The sequence below is a fragment of the Pteronotus mesoamericanus genome, unplaced genomic scaffold, assembly GCF_021234165.1.
Source record: "Pteronotus mesoamericanus isolate MK-2021 breed Mesoamerican mustached bat unplaced genomic scaffold, CSHL_Meso_final contig_40, whole genome shotgun sequence".
NCBI classification, from domain to species: domain Eukaryota; kingdom Metazoa; phylum Chordata; class Mammalia; order Chiroptera; family Mormoopidae; genus Pteronotus; species Pteronotus mesoamericanus.
In genome coordinates this window covers 13,571,221-13,590,701 of record NW_026555150.1, presented here as the reverse complement: position 1 = coordinate 13,590,701, position 19,481 = coordinate 13,571,221, and the positions used below count along the sequence as shown (strand labels likewise).

At 37.9% G+C, this 19,481-nt stretch overlaps 1 protein-coding gene across 1 annotated transcript in view; it reads left to right on the top strand.

Annotated features, from left to right (window-relative positions):
• The window catches only part of GPC4 (glypican 4), a 108,078-nt gene that overhangs the window by 55,545 nt on the left and 33,052 nt on the right, over positions 1-19,481 (top strand). The window contains exon 2 of the mRNA XM_054577033.1: positions 16,396-16,554. Coding sequence (XP_054433008.1) covers positions 16,396-16,554 — 159 coding nt within the window. The remainder of the gene's footprint in view (positions 1-16,395; positions 16,555-19,481) is intronic.

Genomic DNA, 19,481 nt, shown 5'->3' with positions numbered 1-19,481 from the left:
GAATAGGAATCACATTGACAAGCACCAGTCTCTCAGGCACAGTGGCTGTTTGTAAAGACAGCCTACACATGTTGGCCAAAACAATTTCACCCTTGAGTTACTTCAAAACTGGCTGGTGGATACCATCTGGTCCCAGTGATTTATCTACTCCTGGTTTGTTGATTAGATGCAGAGCATCATGTTTACCACTATTTGATCTAGTGCCTCTGACCTGCCGACTTCAGAATTCTGGTTTGGGAATGCGAATCTCCTTAGAAGACAAAGGATTCATTCAGTCTATGGACCATCTCCTTTTTAGCCCTGTGACTGTGATTAAGTGGGTCCTCGGATGCTGTAAATGGCTTCTCTTTGATAGAGCGAAAGAGCCTCTTACTCTATTGACTTTTTGCAATCTCTTGCAAGTTGCTTCTGCCTACTTTTATTTTGTGTCTAACCTGCTATGCCTTATGGCTTTTCTTTATTCCCAGTCTGGAGTAGCTTTTTATTTCACCAAAGATATCTTCACTTTTTTTCATTTTGCCTTTTAGCCATACTGAAGGTTCTTTTCTGTCTCTCTAGCCCTCTCCTCAAAATATAAGTGCTTGGGAGCACTTACTCTGAAGTAACAATAGGTGAGGTTGTTTTTTGTTTTCTCTCTATTTTTAAATCAGTCTCCAGGCATCTTTTTGCATGTTGTTTACTTTTTGAATTCTTTCTTTGTCCTCTAATAATGCCTAGTTTTGACTTAACTTCTTACTCTAAAATAGAAAAAACACGTGATGCGTTTCGAGTTCTTTTTTCTCTTTCTTTCCCATCATGTTAAATTTAACAGTGCCCTCTGATTACTGTTTCATACTTTAAGTTATTGGGTGCTTTAAGTCCTATATACTACTCAGGACCAAGGCTAGGGTAGGGCCAAGGCCAGAGTACCTCCAAGGTAACCTGTTCTCTCTCCTTCCCTTCACTCTCTACCCTTCTCGTAGAAACACTATTTCAGGAAGCAGTCATTTTTTAATCTCTCCAAACCTTGCCTACACATCTTGGCAGGTAAGTATTATGTTGATGAGTTTTATCTTTCTCATTCATGTCTGTGAATCTTTTAAAAAAGGATTTACTTATTTATTTATTTTTAGAGAGAGGGGAAGGGAGGGAGAAAGAGGGAGAGAAACATCACTGTGTGGTTACCTCTCTCGTGCTCCCAACCTGGAACCTGGCCCGCAACCCAGGCATGTGCCCTGACTGGAAATCGAACCGGTGCCTTTCAGGTCACAAGCCAGCACTCATTCCACTGAGCCACACTAGCCAGAGCCATGTCTGTGAATCTTATGCACAATTTTAAGGGGGTAATGTAGGGAAATCCATGATACCAGCCTAAAATCAAGTAGAGGAGGCTCTATTTGACAGAAATATTTCAGAAACAGACTATAAGGAGGTGATCAGGTTATAAAGGATGTGAAGTCAACAAACTCTCATCAGCAACATCAAAAAATCAGCACTTAAATGCATCACAGTTGTGCAGGGAGCTGTCATTTCCATCTTTGTTCTCCCTTCCTTTGATGTGGTAGGGAGCAAACTCCCTTCATCTTAGAGCCTTTTTGTTTGTTTGTTTTTATTTGACACACATTTATTCTCAGATATTCTAATAATTTCTTACTCATACACCTTTATTTTATAGAGCAGAGTATTCCTTCAACAAAATGGCTGTTAAGAAAGAACTGATCGTGATAGTGGAGTTGATTTAATAATACATACTGTAGGCACACAAATCTTTTAAGAAACACAAATTATTCCTAGTTTACATGTACAAACATTTGGATGTTGATGCAAAGTTGATTCCTCAAAGTATAAGGCTGAACTGTGTGAAATTGCTGATATTTGACATTTTTTTACTTAAAATAATGGGAATTTCATATGAATTCAGCCTTTACTACTTTGTTTTTCATTAATCTCCAAGGTCATAACAACCATTTCAGAACTAAAGAAAGGACTCTCTAGACAAATCCCAGAGTGATATTGCTGTGGCCTAAATTTTTACCAAAAGGCAGTTTCTGTTTTGTGTTTTGGTGAAATAAAGCTAATTTGACATTTGGTCTGCAATTTTTAGGAATAAATGCTTCCTAAGGCTACTACTACTACTAATAGCAGTAATAATAAGAAAACAACTCTTCCTTTGATTAGATATAGCTGAACTCTGAAAGGATCCCCCTTCTGAATAATATGTAGCATCTTCAGACATCAGTATTCATTATAATAACCACTATTGAGTGAGGCACTATATACATATAATGCTTCCAATTACTCTGAAGTAGGTCCTGTTTTTGTCCCCATTTTGCAGAAGACAAAGCAGTCTCAGAAGTAAGGAGACTGACTGACCTAAAGTTGCACAGCTAGCTAGCAAGGAACAGAACTCAGTTCAAACCCTGCATAACCCCAAAAGTCCTGTGCTTTCCTTATAACATGGTATCTCCCTACCTCAAAGACTTAGCATAAGTACTGAGTATAGTAAGTTTTTCCTATTCTCTTTATTGAGTTTTCTGCTTGTTGTGACATTGTTTGTTGAACTGGTATTGAACTGGTCTGACTGAGGAACCTTGGCGATTCTGAGTAACATGAAGCTCTTGGTTCTTGAAGAGCCTGACTGTTCCTTCGTGAGTTGCTATTCACTGGTAGGATAAAAAGAAGCTTGGGCTTTTATGCAACCCGAGGGTTACCACTTTTGTCAATGTTATTGTAAGAGTTTTACCCAATAAACAAAATGCATCATGCTTTTTTTCTTAACACAGGCTCATTTTATAATAATTCTCAACATAATTTCTATTTATGTTTGCAGCCACAAACCATAGCACCATGAAGATTCATCTCACAATAGTGAAATGATGCCTTTTTTAATATGGGCATGCCCCACACTTACCTGTACCCACTGGTCATTTGGCCAAATGGAAGCTCAGACTTGTGCTACCAAGCAACTCTTCAAGTACATGTTTATGAAACTTGAGACAACTATGGTTCTTTTCTAAGCTTATTTAATTGTAATGTTGTTATTTCACATGATTGAATTTACCATAGTAGAGTTAAGTTTGGGTTAGGTTGGTTGGTCTTTTTGTATTGGGCTGTATCCTTTGTCATATATTAAAAATAGAAACACCCACGGGCAAAAAAATATTTTCCAGATAGCCTTGTTCGACTTATTCTAACTTAGGCTGTTCATTTGCAAAAAAATCAGGGCTTCTAATAATGGACTTTTGTTTTGCTTCAGCTTTTCATATCCTCCCCTCCCCATTGAAACTGATTCCAGAAAATGATTTAAAGTCTTGCACTGTGGTAATGGATGTGCTCCTGTAACACTGGATATAATTTCGGATTATGCCACCTTGACTCAGAGTTAAATCATAAGATGAGGTAGATTTAAAAAATGTGACCTTGCACCGTTTATTATCTTATGAAAGAAAGAGACTTAAGGGAGCTATTCTCTATTCTTTTATATATCTAGTTATCAATACTTACTGACGTATACTAAAATGTTTACTAATGAAATCAGATAAGCATAGCACTGCCAAACAAGACTGACATTAAATGTTAGTTGCCATTTGTTCTTCTCCTAAAGACAGTTTAAAAACTGGTTGCTAGAGGAGAGGGGTGGGGGATGGGTGGAAAAGGTGAAGGAGAATACAGTCAATAATAGTGTGACAATTGCACAGTGACCGATGGTCACTAGACTTAGTGTGGTGATCACATTGTAAGGTATATAAAGGTCAAATTGCTATGTTGTACACCTGAAACTAACATAATATTATATGCGAACTATACTTTATAAAATGTTTAAAAAATCACCTCTTGTTGGTTACTATGGGATCAGGAAAAACTAGGAGCTTGTGCAAATACATGCACGTCTGCAAGGTCACTTCATTTTTTGGTTTTCCTTTGAAGTGCATTTAAATATAATCTTAAAAAATATATCCTAAACCACATTTGATTATTTCCCACATAGGATAAAATATCTCCAAGGAGAGGAGCCGAAATCAAGTATATTAAAATGACTTCTTTTCTGGGAGAAGGTTCTGGTATTGAAATTAGGTCCTTAAATTTTCCAGAGGAGGCTGTATTTATTGCCCTTCTTTTCTAAGAAGGACCATTTTAATAATCTTTGCTATCACATCAAAGACTTTTCATGATAATTATAGTCAATAATTGCAGTAGTAATGCTGTGTGCCATCTGCACGCTCTGTGTAACGGAAACCAGAGAGAAAAACATGTCCCTTTGCTTGATGGAAGTTACTGTGGAACCTGAAGCCTTGGTGCCAAATTGCCACTCACATCAGTTTTAGATGGCCCTCCCACTAGTCAGCCATGGTTCCTGTACCATCTTTTATTTCTCTCTCCAGTGGCCCATTTCTCTTCAGTTCTTTCTCACTCCTGTTTCTTAATGTCTGTAGTCCTTGACCCTACCCCCATGATTTTTGTTTATCCTAAAGTAGCTGATGGGCCTTGATTGAGGGGGATCACATTCTGGGACTGAAGGAGTAATTGGAACTTCTTTTGGATCAGGTATTTGACCAAATTAATTGCGTTATAAATGAGCAGTTGACTCTTGAGTCAAGATTTATGGACGGCAAGTTGTAGACTGAAATATACACCCCTTTACCTGGTTGCTGTAGGCCATGGAAAGCTGTCTGATATTTTCAATTTTGAACATCAGGTTTCAAGCTTGTCTTTTGGCCAGATTTCTGAAGCTCTGGTACCTCACTTAGGTTCTATGACAGACAGTACCATTCTCTAGTGACTCCATTGTTAGTTAGCCCTATGGCAGCAAACTTCTTTTCTTCCTAGAGGCTCAAGTTAGAATGGCCTTTCTTTTTTCATCCCTGTGCAAAGCAAAAATGGTAACAGCCAGCCCCTTCATTCTTGGTTATCTGACATTTCTGCAGTAAAGAGGGCGAGGCTACCTCCCATGCACTAGTTGCTTTCTGGAATATTCATATCTATCTCTGGCCCTGGGGTGACTCAGAGGCCTCTGATCTGGCAGATCTGTATCTGAGGATGGTCAGGAATTGCATAGGCCTGTAGGGACATGAGTGCAGAGCAAATGACTGGTTTCCCTCTTCCTTGTCACTTTCTGGCAAAGAGGCAATCATTTTTCCATCTTCTGTGAGGAAGTAATTTTTTTTTCCTGTCATAAATAATTTATTACATTAATAATTTAATTTAGTGCCCAAGATCTGCCTTTATTTTCCCCTCTCTCTGATACTAAAGAAACCAGAGGAAAATGGTAGGTGGCTGGCATGGCAGGCCAGATGAAAAATTCACCAACTGGTGCCTTACATTTAACTTCAAACATCTTTTTATTGGAGTTTCAGAGCCCAGAACACACAGGGATTATTCCTAGTGTGATAGAGAGGAATTGTGTTGTATCTCAATTCCTTCATTGTGTGGTATGTCAGTCACTTGAGGGCTTAGAAACTCCTTCCCTGAGACCTCAGTTGCAAACTGAATGGAGCCATGCCAGTGATTTATTGACTATTGGAATATAAGTTTACAGAATTTCATCATCAAGTGACCACACTTAGAGACTTTAAAATATCAAAGCATTGATATAATTTGAGAAGTGCCTTTTTGAAAGAAAATAATTTAATGTTTAACAACCTGATTTATCAAACCAAATAACTAAAAAGCATTTGTGTAAGAAGTTTTTGCTCTGTGGATTTTGCTTTGTTGATCAAATAACAGAACAAGGTCCCCAAGGTGTTTGCTTCTTTCCCCTCATTGCAAGATTCTGCTTTGAGTCCAAGCTAATTATCTTCTATAGTTATGGGTCACTCAAACAATGGACTTGGTATGTCTTGCAATATAAAAGTTAAATTTGAGTGTGTGAATATCTCCCACTTTGTCAAAAGGCACCTCCTAAGGCACATCTGTTGAAGTCCCAACGTGAGCAGCGTGGGTTGGGTTGATTTGCCATGAGAGTGTCACCTCCCCTTCTGGGTTTTTTTTTTTTAACTTGAGTTGTTCCAAGATAAGATCAGGGAACCTCAGATATCTTGTTGGGGGTGGTGTGCATAGGAATTCAGATTATAGAATAAGGAGAGAGAAAAAGCCTATAGAACAAAAATAAAATACATGTCTGTTCATCTTATAATTTCAAGAGAGCAGAGACCAAGCCTTTTGTATTCTGCACTGAAGGATGGCACCTCACACATTAAGAGACACTCAATAAGTACTGCATTAAGCACCACTAGTGTGTGCATGCATGCGTGTTGGCAGATCTGGTGAAAGGTTAGTTTGGGAGAAGTGAATTGATTCTTTGATTTAGACTTAGGGAGAATTTTAGATCAGGATACCATTCCCAGATAATCTTTTGACTTGGACTGGTTGAATTAACTAGGTCAAGAAATGGTAAATATACTGGGTTTTCAAATTCTAATGAAGAAATCAAATGTAATTAATCAACAGGTCTGATCCTTAAGGGAATATTCTAAAAGGTAAGATTGGGAAATGGAATGGTGCCAAGGAGCTAGTAGATTGCCATTAGGATAAATCCCAATGAGACCTGGGAAACCTCACTTACCAAGCCAAGGAAACTTACCTGGCATCACCACAGAATTGTGGGACTGTTCCATCAAATACAGGATTCATCACAAATAATGCCCCTTTTTAATTAAAATCCTTTATTACAAAATCATAAGCATGTAATTCTGTAACATAACATCACACTCAAGCACACCATATGGCATTTTAGGTGAAATGTTCAAATTAAATCTACAAATTGTAACACCCATATTGTTACCCTACCAATCTCACTCAAGAAGGAATCACTTCTGCTGGACCCTGTATTACAATTGACTTTGAGACAAGAAGCAAAGGGTAGGGATAAATAAGGTAATTCTCTAGATAGTATCGTTAACAGTGGCATTCTCTCCAAAATTAGGACCGAAACAACTTTTGCTTAACACTCCAGTCAATGACCTAGAAAAGGAAGTACCTGTATACATTGAAAAATTAGCTTCTGTCAACAAGTTTCCTAAATAGCAAAGTGCCCCTTAAATGGGAATAAATTCTAGGGTGTGTGCTCCAAAGGTGGCAGGCCAAGGTGTTAGGGTACAAGATACTGGCAAGGAGAGGAGCTTTATGAGGGTTGGGAAAATTCAGCCTTGCAAGAGGACACTGCCCCTCCTTCACCTGCCTGTGCTAGGGTTCAGAAGAATTTTTCTCTCATGTTAGAAAAATTAACTCCTGTTCAACTATGTCTCATGTCCGTGTCCATTGAAACTGAGACTAATTAAGAATCCTTCTCTGCAGATCTATATTAGCGTAAGCTGTAACTTACTATGACCTTTAACAAGAATTTTGTGGAAGTGGATTTTAAGGGATGTAATTACGTAAAAACACTGAAAATGTGATAGTTTCTTTCCCCTTTGCCATTTCATTGATGTTTAGCTAGCATTTTAAAGAATGGTTTGGGTGGCCTGAAATCTGAATTTAAAGAGCGATTTTTCTTTATGTAAAGCAGTGGATTTTGCTTTCCTTTTAGTGTAAAAGCTTTTCTAGATAGCCATTTGGAGAAATATCTTTGGAAGAACTCATGATGAATGGATATGTTGCTCTTTAGGTATATATTTCCCAAAGAGTACATTAACTGGAAGCCTATTCTCATACTATACTTTGGAGGGAGGAATTTGAGGTATCTCATGAAAAAGGGAGTAAAGAGAAATTAGGGGTTTTTATGTTCCTAGTTACCCAAGATGAAAATACTTATAAAAAGTGTTAGAAAATCTTTATGACCCACACAACCCATGAAATGTATACAAAAGGAAATGTATTAATATTTGTATTAGAGCAAGTGCCTGGTATCTGTGAGTCTCCCCACCTCCAAACTACATTCTCTTACATTTGCAATGGACTCCATTCAACTGCTGACCCTTTCTGATCTTGCTGTGAAACCTAAATGGCTATGGCAGGTTATCTGAGAATTGGATTTCTGGGGGTTTCTTTAGATTATTTGGAAATAATAAGGAATACCACTCCTTGTTGGTAGTTCTGGTGTTCAGTCAGCACTCTGGAGGGAGGAAGAAGGGCATTCTTAAATGTTTTTCTAGAGATACATTTCTCCTTTTACTTTCTCTAAGGTCTTCTGTGATTACCCACAGAAGACTGCTCTAGGGGCAATCACAAGACTTCAGCACACTAGGTGTGTAGAAAAAGGGCAAGATACTGCTGGTGACCAGCATTCTTCCACCCTGGGAATCTCTGTGACCCTCCAAGCCTGGCCTCATTAGCTCTCTTAGAGATCATCCTACTAATGCTGTGGTCTACCGGGGACTATGATCCATAGCTTGGGTACACAGGTTCCAGAAGTACTATTGAGCACCAAAGAAAAATATGTTGTAGTCAATGGTGTTTCCTCTCTAGGCTACTTTTTATTTGTAGGTAAATGTGTAACTGAGTTATCTGGAAGCATTTATTTATCCTTAGGCACTATGTTAAATTATGACCCCAATTAAAATTAAAACTAGTATTGGAGAGAATTTCTTGAATGATATGACTATGGCATGTGCACCTATCATTGACAGGAAAGATTTTCTCCTTTGTTAGTTGTAAAACAAGAGCACCCCATCTCTTCCTGCCTGTCCGTAGCCTAACCCCTAAGTTCCCCAACTAATTTCCGGGAGCCTTATATTAGCACGGTATTCCTGAGGTAGTATTTATTGGCTCCTCAGACTTGTTGAAGAGTTTTGGGTTAATTGCCAGTACTATTATTCCTGTTGAGCCCTGGACCTGTACAAAGCGGCTGAGAATGTGCCAAATAGATGTAGTTGCTCTAGCTGCTCTGAAGCGTTGGTAAAAAAGGTCAATGTGTGCATTGCAGGCCATTCACTCACTCTGGTTGATGTGCCTTACATTAGTAAACATTTGGTACAGTTCAAATGGGGTTCTAAGATTGCGAGACATAAACTTTGTTTTGGTTTATAACTTGCTTACTTAAAAATCAATGAGCCTGGCTTGATTTCTACCTGGAGTGGATTTTAAAGCTGTTGCAAGCTCACTGAACTGAAGTATGGAGTTTTAAAGTAGCAATACTAACTCTTCTAACTACACTTACATGAAAGGTTTTCTTAGAAAAATATAATGAAACTGATTTTCAAAACATAGATGTTTCTGGTTGCCATTCTCTATCTTACCCTCAGGATCAGTGCACCTAAAAATAATTGGCAGTCTTAAGCCCTCCAGAGCTGTATTTCGGCAAGGTTTTACAAACTGCTAACTAGCTGCATTTGTCCTACTGATTGGTAGGTGATCTCAAATCATACATCTGCATAATGACTGTAATTTATAAGCTTTATTATTAAGGTTTAGGTTCAATTACTTTAGGCTTTCAAGGTACATAGCACATTATATGCAGTAATTTCACTCCTTTTTGTAAGGGAGGAGGATGGATTACAGTATGTGGTCCTCCACCCCCTAGGATTATTAAAAACCCTCACAGACTTTTTCCCTTTGTTCTTGTGAAGCTGAGCATTGTATGTCCCTCCTGGGGCTGTTAGGCAACTTAGAGGAGCTAGAGTTCTACAACAACCTGTGTTTTAGCTCACTTTGTGTCCACATGAATTGAGATCTAGAAAGTTGAACAGAAACTCTTTTTGTAATTTTTTAGACCAGTGGCAAAGAATTGTTTTACTTTCAGGACAAATACAAATCAGAAACAGAGTAAAGTAGAAATTGAGGGATTAGGAAAAGTACCCCAACAATTAACAGCTTAATGAAGCTCCCCAATATTAGAATTATATCAAGTATTTATATTTCTAAAAAGACTGATAAAATTTTCCCTAACATATTCCTTTTACTTTGAAAAGTGTTTTTCTTTTTTAATAAACTTTATACTAGAAGAGGTAGATTTACAGAAGTTGAAAGTATAGCAGAGTTTCCTCTACCCCTCACCCAGTTTTCCCTATTATTAACATCTGACATTAGTGTGGTACATTGTCACAACAGATAAACCAATATTGATGCATTATTATTAACTAAAGTCCACACCTTGTTCTGATTTCCTTAGGTTTTTTTATACTGTTTTATTGCGATATAATTCATACGCCAACAAATCCACCCATTTACAGTGTACAATGGCTTTTAATATACTCACAGAATTGTGCATCCCCACCAAAATCAATTTTTGAACATATTAATTATTCCAGAAACAAGTTTCATACCTTTTAACTGTAACCATCCCCTTTTACTGCCTATTCTCCTGACTCTCATCCTCCCCCCTTAGCCCTAGGCAATCACTAATCCTCTTTCCATCTCCATAGGATGACCAATCCTTGGCATTTAAATAAATGGAATCATATAATATGTGGACTTTTGTGACAGTATATTTCACCTAAGATAGTGTTTTCGAGATTCAGCTGTATTGTAATGTGTATCAGAACTTCATTCTTATGGCTGAACAATATTCCGTTGTACCAAATTTTGTTCATCCACCCATTGTTAGACAATTGGCTGTTATGAATAATGCTGCTATGAACATTTGCATGTAAGTTTTTGTATGAGCCCCTTAGCTTTCCTGTAATGTCTTTTTCTGTTCCAAGACTCCATCCAGGATATAACGTTATGTTTTGCCATAGTCTCCTTAGGCTTGCAAGGCTTTACTTCTGATGGCCCTTTAGATCAATGTGTCAGCTTAGTTGTCATCAGTTCACCATCACTTATGCATGCCACTCAGCAACTAATTGATCATGTCTTCTTTTCTGGCTCTCTTTACCCCCCTAAATTCTATCTTCAATAAGATATGCTCCTGAAGTAGCTGAAAGAGAGAAGGTGCTACTCTCTTGGCTGCCCTCTCTCATTACAAGTTGTCAGAAAAGTCTCTTCATGGAGAACTTTCTTGGCTTACCACAATGTAATAGATGATCTTCATTTCTGACTTTGTTTTGTAATTGCAGTGTTTCACATTTACATAACACTTCCTTATTTACATAGGACTTTTTAGGCTGCAGTGGGTAAGTGACTTTCCTGAGAGCCTACAGTGAATCATGTAGAGATGGGACTCAAACCCATATTCCTGGCTCTCCAGAGCAGTCTTCTTAACCCTAGACAACCATTTGCCTTGCAGAATGCAAGATCTAAATACTGTTAAGTATTTAGAAGCTTTTAAATTAACCTCTTAAAAAAACCCTCTTACAGAGCTAAGTTTTCTTGAAAACCCATGAGGCACTCAGTTTCTGTAAGAAAAGCCAAATGCAAAATCATAGTCTCTTAGAATGCAATTTATTAAGTGCTTTTCAGGGTGCTCTTCTCAAATGTTCCTCCCTACTGCTCTTACCCTTAGGGTGTTGTTTGTCTCTGTTATTTACCAAAGGCATTTGGTTGACTTACTGGTAAAATCATTTGGGATCTGCCTTACAAATCATGCAGGTGCAGGCAAGCCTGGGTTCTCTGCCACTGTGTCCCATAAAGGTTTCTGGCTGCTGTTTTCTCCATTAAGGACCCCGGGGGGGGGATAATCTCTAGAGACTTACTTTATCTCCTACAGGTCCAGAAAGCCATCATCTTAATGATAACTACAAGTATTCCTCTAGTACCACCCGACCCAAATATGTGAGAATCTGAGAGACATTTGTTTCTTGGCATTTAGTTGGACTCCAAAATGAATTTTCTGAGAGAGATGTAGAAATGCTTATAAGTCATAGTTAAAAATTATCAAGTTGACAGTAAATAAGGGGAGGGCTGGCCTTAAAACCTAACACCATTTACAACATTTTGTATGGGAAGGTGGGTTATGAGCAATCGGAAATAAGTGGACATAAGATGCATCCCATTTATACATCAGTCAGTCTTTGGTGAGATGATTAAATGAGATAAAATGAGAAAGCACAGTTCTACAGATTGTTCACCACAGAGCCCTGTTAAAGGATGGAATAGATTCCTCATATTCAATGCCTACTTCTTTAACCATTGATTTGAAGTGCTGCAAAAGAAAGCAAAGAACCAATACATACTCAGCAGGATTGAGTAGTAATTTACTGTGGTTGTTTTTGTTCAGCTTTGAAAACTCAGGCCTTGATATTAAGGCTAAAGAGAAATTACATAGAGCCGGTGCAATTGAAAAAAGTTTGGCTTTTTCGAGTGTGGTTTTTTTTTTTTTTTTTTTTTAATGCCATAGAGTTAAGCTTCAAAAAGCACGCTTCATTGAATTTCATCCAAGCCTCCTAGGACAGGACTAGGAGACCTTTTTTTCTTTTGAGGGCTACTGACCCACAAAGAAAAAAACTAATCAAGAGTCATGTACAAAACATAACTTAATTTAGGTGCTTCCTTAGAAAACCATAAAGCATTCAGTTCACCTGCTTTTTAAATTAACAGGGAACCCTCAACAAGTACAACAGATAAAAATCCTTTGGTTTCATGTTATGTGCGCTTAAAAGAGGTGGCGTAGGGTAAGAAAGAACAATATGAGTAGAGTAAAAGAAAGAGGAAAACAGAAGAGTTTTAAGGGATTAGAAGAGATACAAGGAAGAACGTACACACAGCGATGGCCATGGAAGCAGGAGGTTGAGTTAAGGAAAAATAGGAGACAAATGTTATGTGTGGATCATGATGACCCACTGTTCACTTGAGCTATTGGCGTAACTGGTTAATATTCCCTGCTCTTCTGTGGTTCTAATGCTTAAGCCTTTCAAGTAAAAATTTTTATGGAAGGGTATGTATTAAAATCACCTTTGGCCCTTAAAAAATACATGTGCTCAGTGCCACCTCTGCAGTGGCTGTCTACCTGTTCCATATCAGATTCTGTTGTTCTTGTGCTCCACCTTCTCAGCCTAAAGAAAAAAGTGAAATCCTTAAATGAGAAGTATATAGGATCACAAGGTTTAGAGAAAAGATCGCTAGAAAGAAAAGGACTTTTTCATTCAGACACAGCATTTTAGAAGCAGTCTCAAACATAATGTATTATGTCTTTCAAATAATATGTATGTCCTGGCTTTTAATATAAACCATTTTGGGTGCTTAAAGTATAAATAGTCATTTTAAAAATCAGATGAATTTCTTGAGTTCTTACCAAAATGTGGAGCTATAGTTCCATTTTTAAATGCACCAAGACTGCCCCCTTTTCCCTCCTTGTACTTCTCAAGAGCAGAAACTGGTTATGTCACTGAATCCCCGTAGCCTAAGTGCATCTTGGGATTTAATTCACAAGTGTATCTTGGACTGCATGCATCTCAGGCAAAGCTTTTGGCAAGAATGTCAAATTACATTTTTAAGTAATGCTTTTTAGAAATGCAGACAGAATAAGTGATGCATTCAAGGCTATATGGGCAGAAGTGGAGTGTTGGAGTCAGCTTGTTTGCACTGTGGGGAAGATGACTTTGCCAGCAGAAACATTAGCCAAGTATCTACCCTGTTGTCCTTTACCCGGGCAAGTCTTTTACCATTAGACAAAATCTTCCTGGAAAGTTCTGTCTGAAATGAAAGTGGTCTCTTTTCTTTTTTATTAGATATTGACAAAACAGCAATGTACTTCAGTGTTCAGCTATAAGCAGGCCTCCATGCGGTCCTGCTGAGGGCCTCTGGTGGGTATGTAAAGGGTGGAGTACATGGGCCCTGCTGGACCCTTTATATGTGTCAGGGTAAATGGTGCTGTGTACTTTGAGCAGGTTCACAGTAAAACTTTTATTGTCATTACCTGTTTTAAAAGATTGTCTCTTCAATGTAAAATTCCTGTGGGTAAGTTTAAACCCCTCAATGTCTAGCACCTTCTTAAATGTAGAACATTATTCTTTCCTGCTGTCTCTTAGAATTTGCTGGCTTCAGGATGTACGTGTGTGTGTCTGTGCATGTGTGCATTGGGTGTGAGTAAAAGTGTGCTTTTCCTTGGACTTAGAAGTGTATTTTTATAGAATCCAAAAAGTGACCTGTTAGTTTATTATATATGTGAACCTGCTAACAGTGGGTGAACAGATTATTTTCCAAATTCTTGAATTGTTTTGCCTTGAAAATTCCGTACACTTTACAACAGAGTGTTTGCAAGGGCTTGAAAATCAGCCTATGATGAATTTCAGCCTGTAACAACCTTAAGAAGTCACTGTTCCCTTATTGTAATTCATTTAAATAGCACTGTGTATCTTAAACTCTTATTCTGAGCATTCTGATTGATTTTCTTTCGTTTTTTAAGTGATTATATTCATTCATTCATTTATTTATTTTTTAGACAGAGGGGAAGGGAGGGAGAGAAACATCGATGTGTGAGAGATATATTGATCGGTTGCCTCTCATACACACCCCAGCCAGAGATCTGGCCCACAACCCAGGCATGTGCCCTGACTGGGAAGGGAACCGGCGACCGTTCAGTTTGCAGGTCGCCACTCAATCCACAAGGCCACACCAGCCAGGGCCCAATTAATTTTCTATATGGTGATACGGATTTTTAAATACAGTTACAACAAGCACTGTACTACTTGGGGCTCTTTGTATTATTTTATGTATTCAGGTTGCATTTGGGGGAAGTCCTCAACCTTGAAACCAGGAGACAACTTGTATATCTCTCCATTAATTATGGGTGCCAGCACCAAAGGCATGCTGCAAACTTGTTAACCAGTGAAAAGGGAGTTTTGTTTTTGGTTGTAACAAAGGTGTTTCCAGAAAACTGAGCCTTAGCAACCCTTCTTGTTTCACTAATGAGATCTAAGATACTCTGTGGCTTCACAGCTCCTAAACTCTTGTACACAACCTTCCCCCCTCCTCCCCTGCCCCCGTTAGAATTATCTGTTGACCAAGGCTTTAAAAAATGCCAAAAAGACTTTCAGCAGTTATGGATGAAGAAGTTATTTGAAGATTGTTTCCTTTACTCCCTTTCTTAAATAGTTCTTACAGCTGTATACCTTATTTTGTCTGGCAGTAATACTCTTCCCACTTTTTAATTGCCAGGAAGGAAGAATGATCAGGAGTATATATGATTATGTAATTATTTGCATATGTGCAGTTGCCAATCCTAGTATTAGTCAAATAAGTTGCCTACTCAATTTTATCTGTGGTAACGCCCCTCCCCCGGCCCCTGCCACTTTGGTATTTTAGGTAAAGACTTATTTCCTCTAAGCACATGCAGCCAAAAAGCAGCAAGCCCAGCTCATGGCCTAGTTCAATTCTCACGATTATTAATATCGTTAGAAAGATTTGCTCTTCATTCTCCATTCCTTTACTTACTGTACATGCTTACCGTTAACAGGCTCATATGTCTTCAATATACTCATTCTTGAGTTCTTGAGATCTTGATTCTTTTCAGATCCCATTTTTCTTATATGGAACATGGACAGCAATAGCAGAAGGAACAGTGAAAGTGAATCCTTGTAAACATCTGTACAAAATTATACCAGGGTACCTCTACCACACCAGTTAATAGTGTAGTGGCTAAAGTACCTAGTGGGTTTATTTTTGAGTGGCACTGCATCTCTTGTTCATTATGAAAGAGAGGTATGGCCTCTTTAAAGCTTTAAAGCATAATTTTTGTCCTGTGATAGGAGGAGCAAGATGTGTATGAACTTTGGGATCTATTTAAAAACAAAAACAAAAACAAAAAACAAAATAAAAAAAACCTCTCATGGCCAAACCACAAGCAAAATGCATTTGTTTTAGGGGAGGTATATACTATATGGATTTGGCTGCTGTGGAGTGATATGCCTTTGGCATTGCTCTTCACCTTTAGGGTTCCTTTACTACATAAAGATTACACTCATTGGAAACCATTAGTTTATATTGGGATGAGTCGCTACATCGCACAGAGTCATAAGGTCAAGACAGTGTCTAACATCTGCACAGAAGATTCTGGATGAGAAAGTCTTAAAATTAAAGATCGTTTAATATCACCCTTTAACTTATCATATACTCAAATTATCCAGCATGAACTACCTTTATTTCTGCTTGGTTGGCAACTCCTTGAAATGCTGTATCTCATTGCTTCTTCCCAGTATAACTAATGCTCTTATATTTGTTCAGTGTTGGGGGTGTTGTCACATTTTATAAATCATTCTTCATTAAAGGTATTCTCTCTTGAAGTGTAAACTCCTGAAGCTAGAAAAACTATGTCTTATTTGTGTGACTTTAATGGAGTCTTGAAGAATTAGAAAAGAGACTTGGGTTGATATTGAATGATATTCTTGTTTACTGGCCACGCTGATTTTCCTGTGATGTAGACTTCCTGATTGGAAGGTTCATTTGTCTTTGGGAGGAGGCTTTCTTATTTTATTTTTCCAAGAAGGAATTAGATGTCTTTAGTTAAAGTTTCCATTCATAAGATGCCTAGGCCTTTGCAGTCACCTCATAGAGGATATGAAGCAGAGAGTGTGCTTCATCACATTCTTCCCTTACATCAAATTCTTCCCTCTTGGACTTGATGAGTGATGATAAAAATTGAGTGTCCTACACCTTATCTTTCAGGTGATCATTTGAAGGTCTGCCCCCAGGGTTATACATGCTGCTCTCAAGAGATGGAGGAGAAGTACAGCCTGCAAAGTAAAGATGAGTTTAAAGCTGTGGTCAACGAACAGTGCAATAACTTGCAAGCCGTCTTTGCTTCCCATTACAAGAAATTTGATGGTACGTATTGAAACTTTTGTCCAAGTAAGCACCCACATTTCCTTCGTCCCTGAGATTGTTTCACACCTTTTATTCATGACATTTGAGAGCTGATAGTTAAGTTTGTGCCATAGCTTTTTCAGAGCTCCTCTGTTCTCTCAGTGTTCAAGTTCTCTCTCAAGATGTTCCTCCCCATTGGATCCCAAGGACAAGTTAGCCCTATAGCTTTATTACTGCTAGACTTCTTCTGGATGCATTAGAATCTGTATGGTAGGCATTATGGGTATATGGTCACAAGGAGCCAAAAAATATATTAAAGTAGTTTAACTTAAATGCTTTTATTTTCTTGGGTGAATACAGAATAATGTTGTTGACTCACGTCACTTAAAAAAGTCTCCCTAATAAAAAACAGATATCTGAAATCATAGTCAAAATAACTAAATAACTGCAGAGATTCTGCAGATGCTGGACTTCAAATTAAATTTCAAAATGGATTCCCCAGAGACAAATAGAATTCCCAGAAGCTCTGTAGAACACAGGTAGGAACAAAGCTTAGTTCTTGAGTTTCCATGCAACAGCAATTCAGAGGTAGCTGCTATATTGTAGTCTTCATTATGCTGGTCTCCTTCCCTAGCCTCCTTTAGCTGGTTCTCTGGCTTAGTCTATCTATGAAAAGCCACAACCAAACCTATTTCAGTCCTCTTTGCCCAATGTCACACGCACACTTTCTTTTAATTATGAAGAAATAGTCAATATGAGCCAACTGAGAAGCACTTCAATTGTACCTGAAGCAATGTTACGGATAAACTATTTTTAAAGATATGGTATTGGATTCAAAACACCTCAGAATTCTTTTCTTTGGTGCTGTTCACCCAGTCTGAAGATTGTTATGAAGTAGATTTAATTTTAATAGAAATGATTTAAGATTTTCTTTGTGCCTCTTTTAAAGGCAATTCTGATTACATAGGACCTTTAAAGCATGCTTTTCTTGACATTATGTGTGGTGAAGGAATACAAGGCAAATTTTTCAGATGTGAAATGTCTTTGAGTATTTTTGCAAAGGGCTTGTTACCATGGTGAGAAGCTGGACTAAATTAGATTTGATATAGAAGGCAGTCCTGCCCTGAATGGTGTGGCACAGTGGGTTAGGTGTTGTCCCACAAACCGAAGGCCATCCATTTAGTTCCTGGTCAGGGCACATGCCTGAGTTGTGGGTCAGGTCCCTGGTTGGAGGTGTGTGAGAGGCAACTGATCAATGGTTCTCTTTCGTGTCAATATTTCTCTCCCTCTCTTTCTCCCTTCCTCCCCCGCCCTCTAATAATAAACAAATAAAGGCTATTTATTTATTTATATATTTATTAAAATATATTCATTTATTTTTAGAAAAGGGGGGAAGGAGGGAGAAAGAGAGGGGAGGGAGATAAACATCAATGTGTGGTTGCCTCTCATGAACCCGCTACTGAAGATCTGGCCCACAACCCAGGCATGTGCCCTGACTGGAAATTGAACCGGTGGCCCTTTGGTTTGCAGATCAGCACTCAATCTACTGAGTCATACCAGCCAGGGCTTAAAATCTTTTAAAAGAAGAAAAGAAGGCAGTCCTCAGTAAAAGAACACATTGTATTTCTGATATTGGCTTTGCGATTTGTTATTTGAAACTTATAAACAATTTAATAATTGTTAGTTGGATTCCCAGGCTAGACCATGAGAGCATGGTTTATTTGTAATGTAGTTGAACTAATTTTTTTTTTTATGTAGCATGTCATGTATTGTACCCATTTTTCCAACACTTTGTATGCAGAGTGTATTCAAAGTTATATTTAGTTTTAATTTTATCTCTTCTCTCTGAATGGATGGAAATAATTTCTCCATACCCCCAAACGCACATGTAAAGTATATTTAACAATGTTAGCACCACATGAAGATCAGTGTTATTGTCATAAGACACCATTAGATTTCCTCTATCTCTCTTGGTCACTAAATTATTAATATGGTTATTGAAAAGAAGGGTATTCTCTTTACTATAACATTTCTCATTCAAGGCAATAACCAAAGCATTTTATTTTGAGGAGAAAACAGAAAGATAATTAGATGTTCATCTTTGATAACTTGAGATGATGATATCTAAAAATTACTACTTGGAGTATTAAGAAGGGAATTCTAAATTAAGAAGGAATTTAGAAGGAAAAAGTCCTGCTCTTTAGAAATGGCTGGTCTGTTGGTAGCATGATGGGGTATAGATAAAGCTGTTTCCAGGTTCCAAGGCCACCTCCTCCCAGTCACCCCATTTATTTTATATTTTTTTAATTTTTCAATTTTTAATTATATTTTATTGATTATGCTGTTACAGTTGTCCCAATTTTTCCCCCTTTGCCCTCCTCCACTCCGCCCCTCCCCCACTCCCTCAGGCAATCCCCATACCATTGTCCATGTCCATGGGTCATGTGTTTGTGTTCTTTAGCTACTCTATTTCCTATGCTGTACTTTACATCCCCATGACTACTTTGTAACTACCAATTTGTAACTACCCATCACCCCAAGCCCCCTCCCATCTGGCAACCATCAAAATGTTCTCTGTATCTGTGATTCTGTTTCTGTTCTGCTTGTTTATTTTGTTTTCTTGGGTTCATTTTTTGATAGATATGTATTTGTTTCATTGATAGATATGTATTTGTTTCATTTGATACACATATGTATCATTTTATTGTTCATATTTTTGATCTTTTTCTTCTTAAAGAAGACCCTTGAACATTTCATATAATGCTGGTTTGGTGTTGGTGTACTCCTTTAGTTTTTTCTTGTTTGGGAAGCTCTTTATCTGTCTTTCAATTCTCAATGATAGTTTTACTGGATAGAATAATCTTGGTTATAGGGCCTTGCTTTTCATCACTTTGAATATCTCTTGCCAATCCCTTCTGGCCTGCAAAGTTTCTGTTGAGAAATCAACT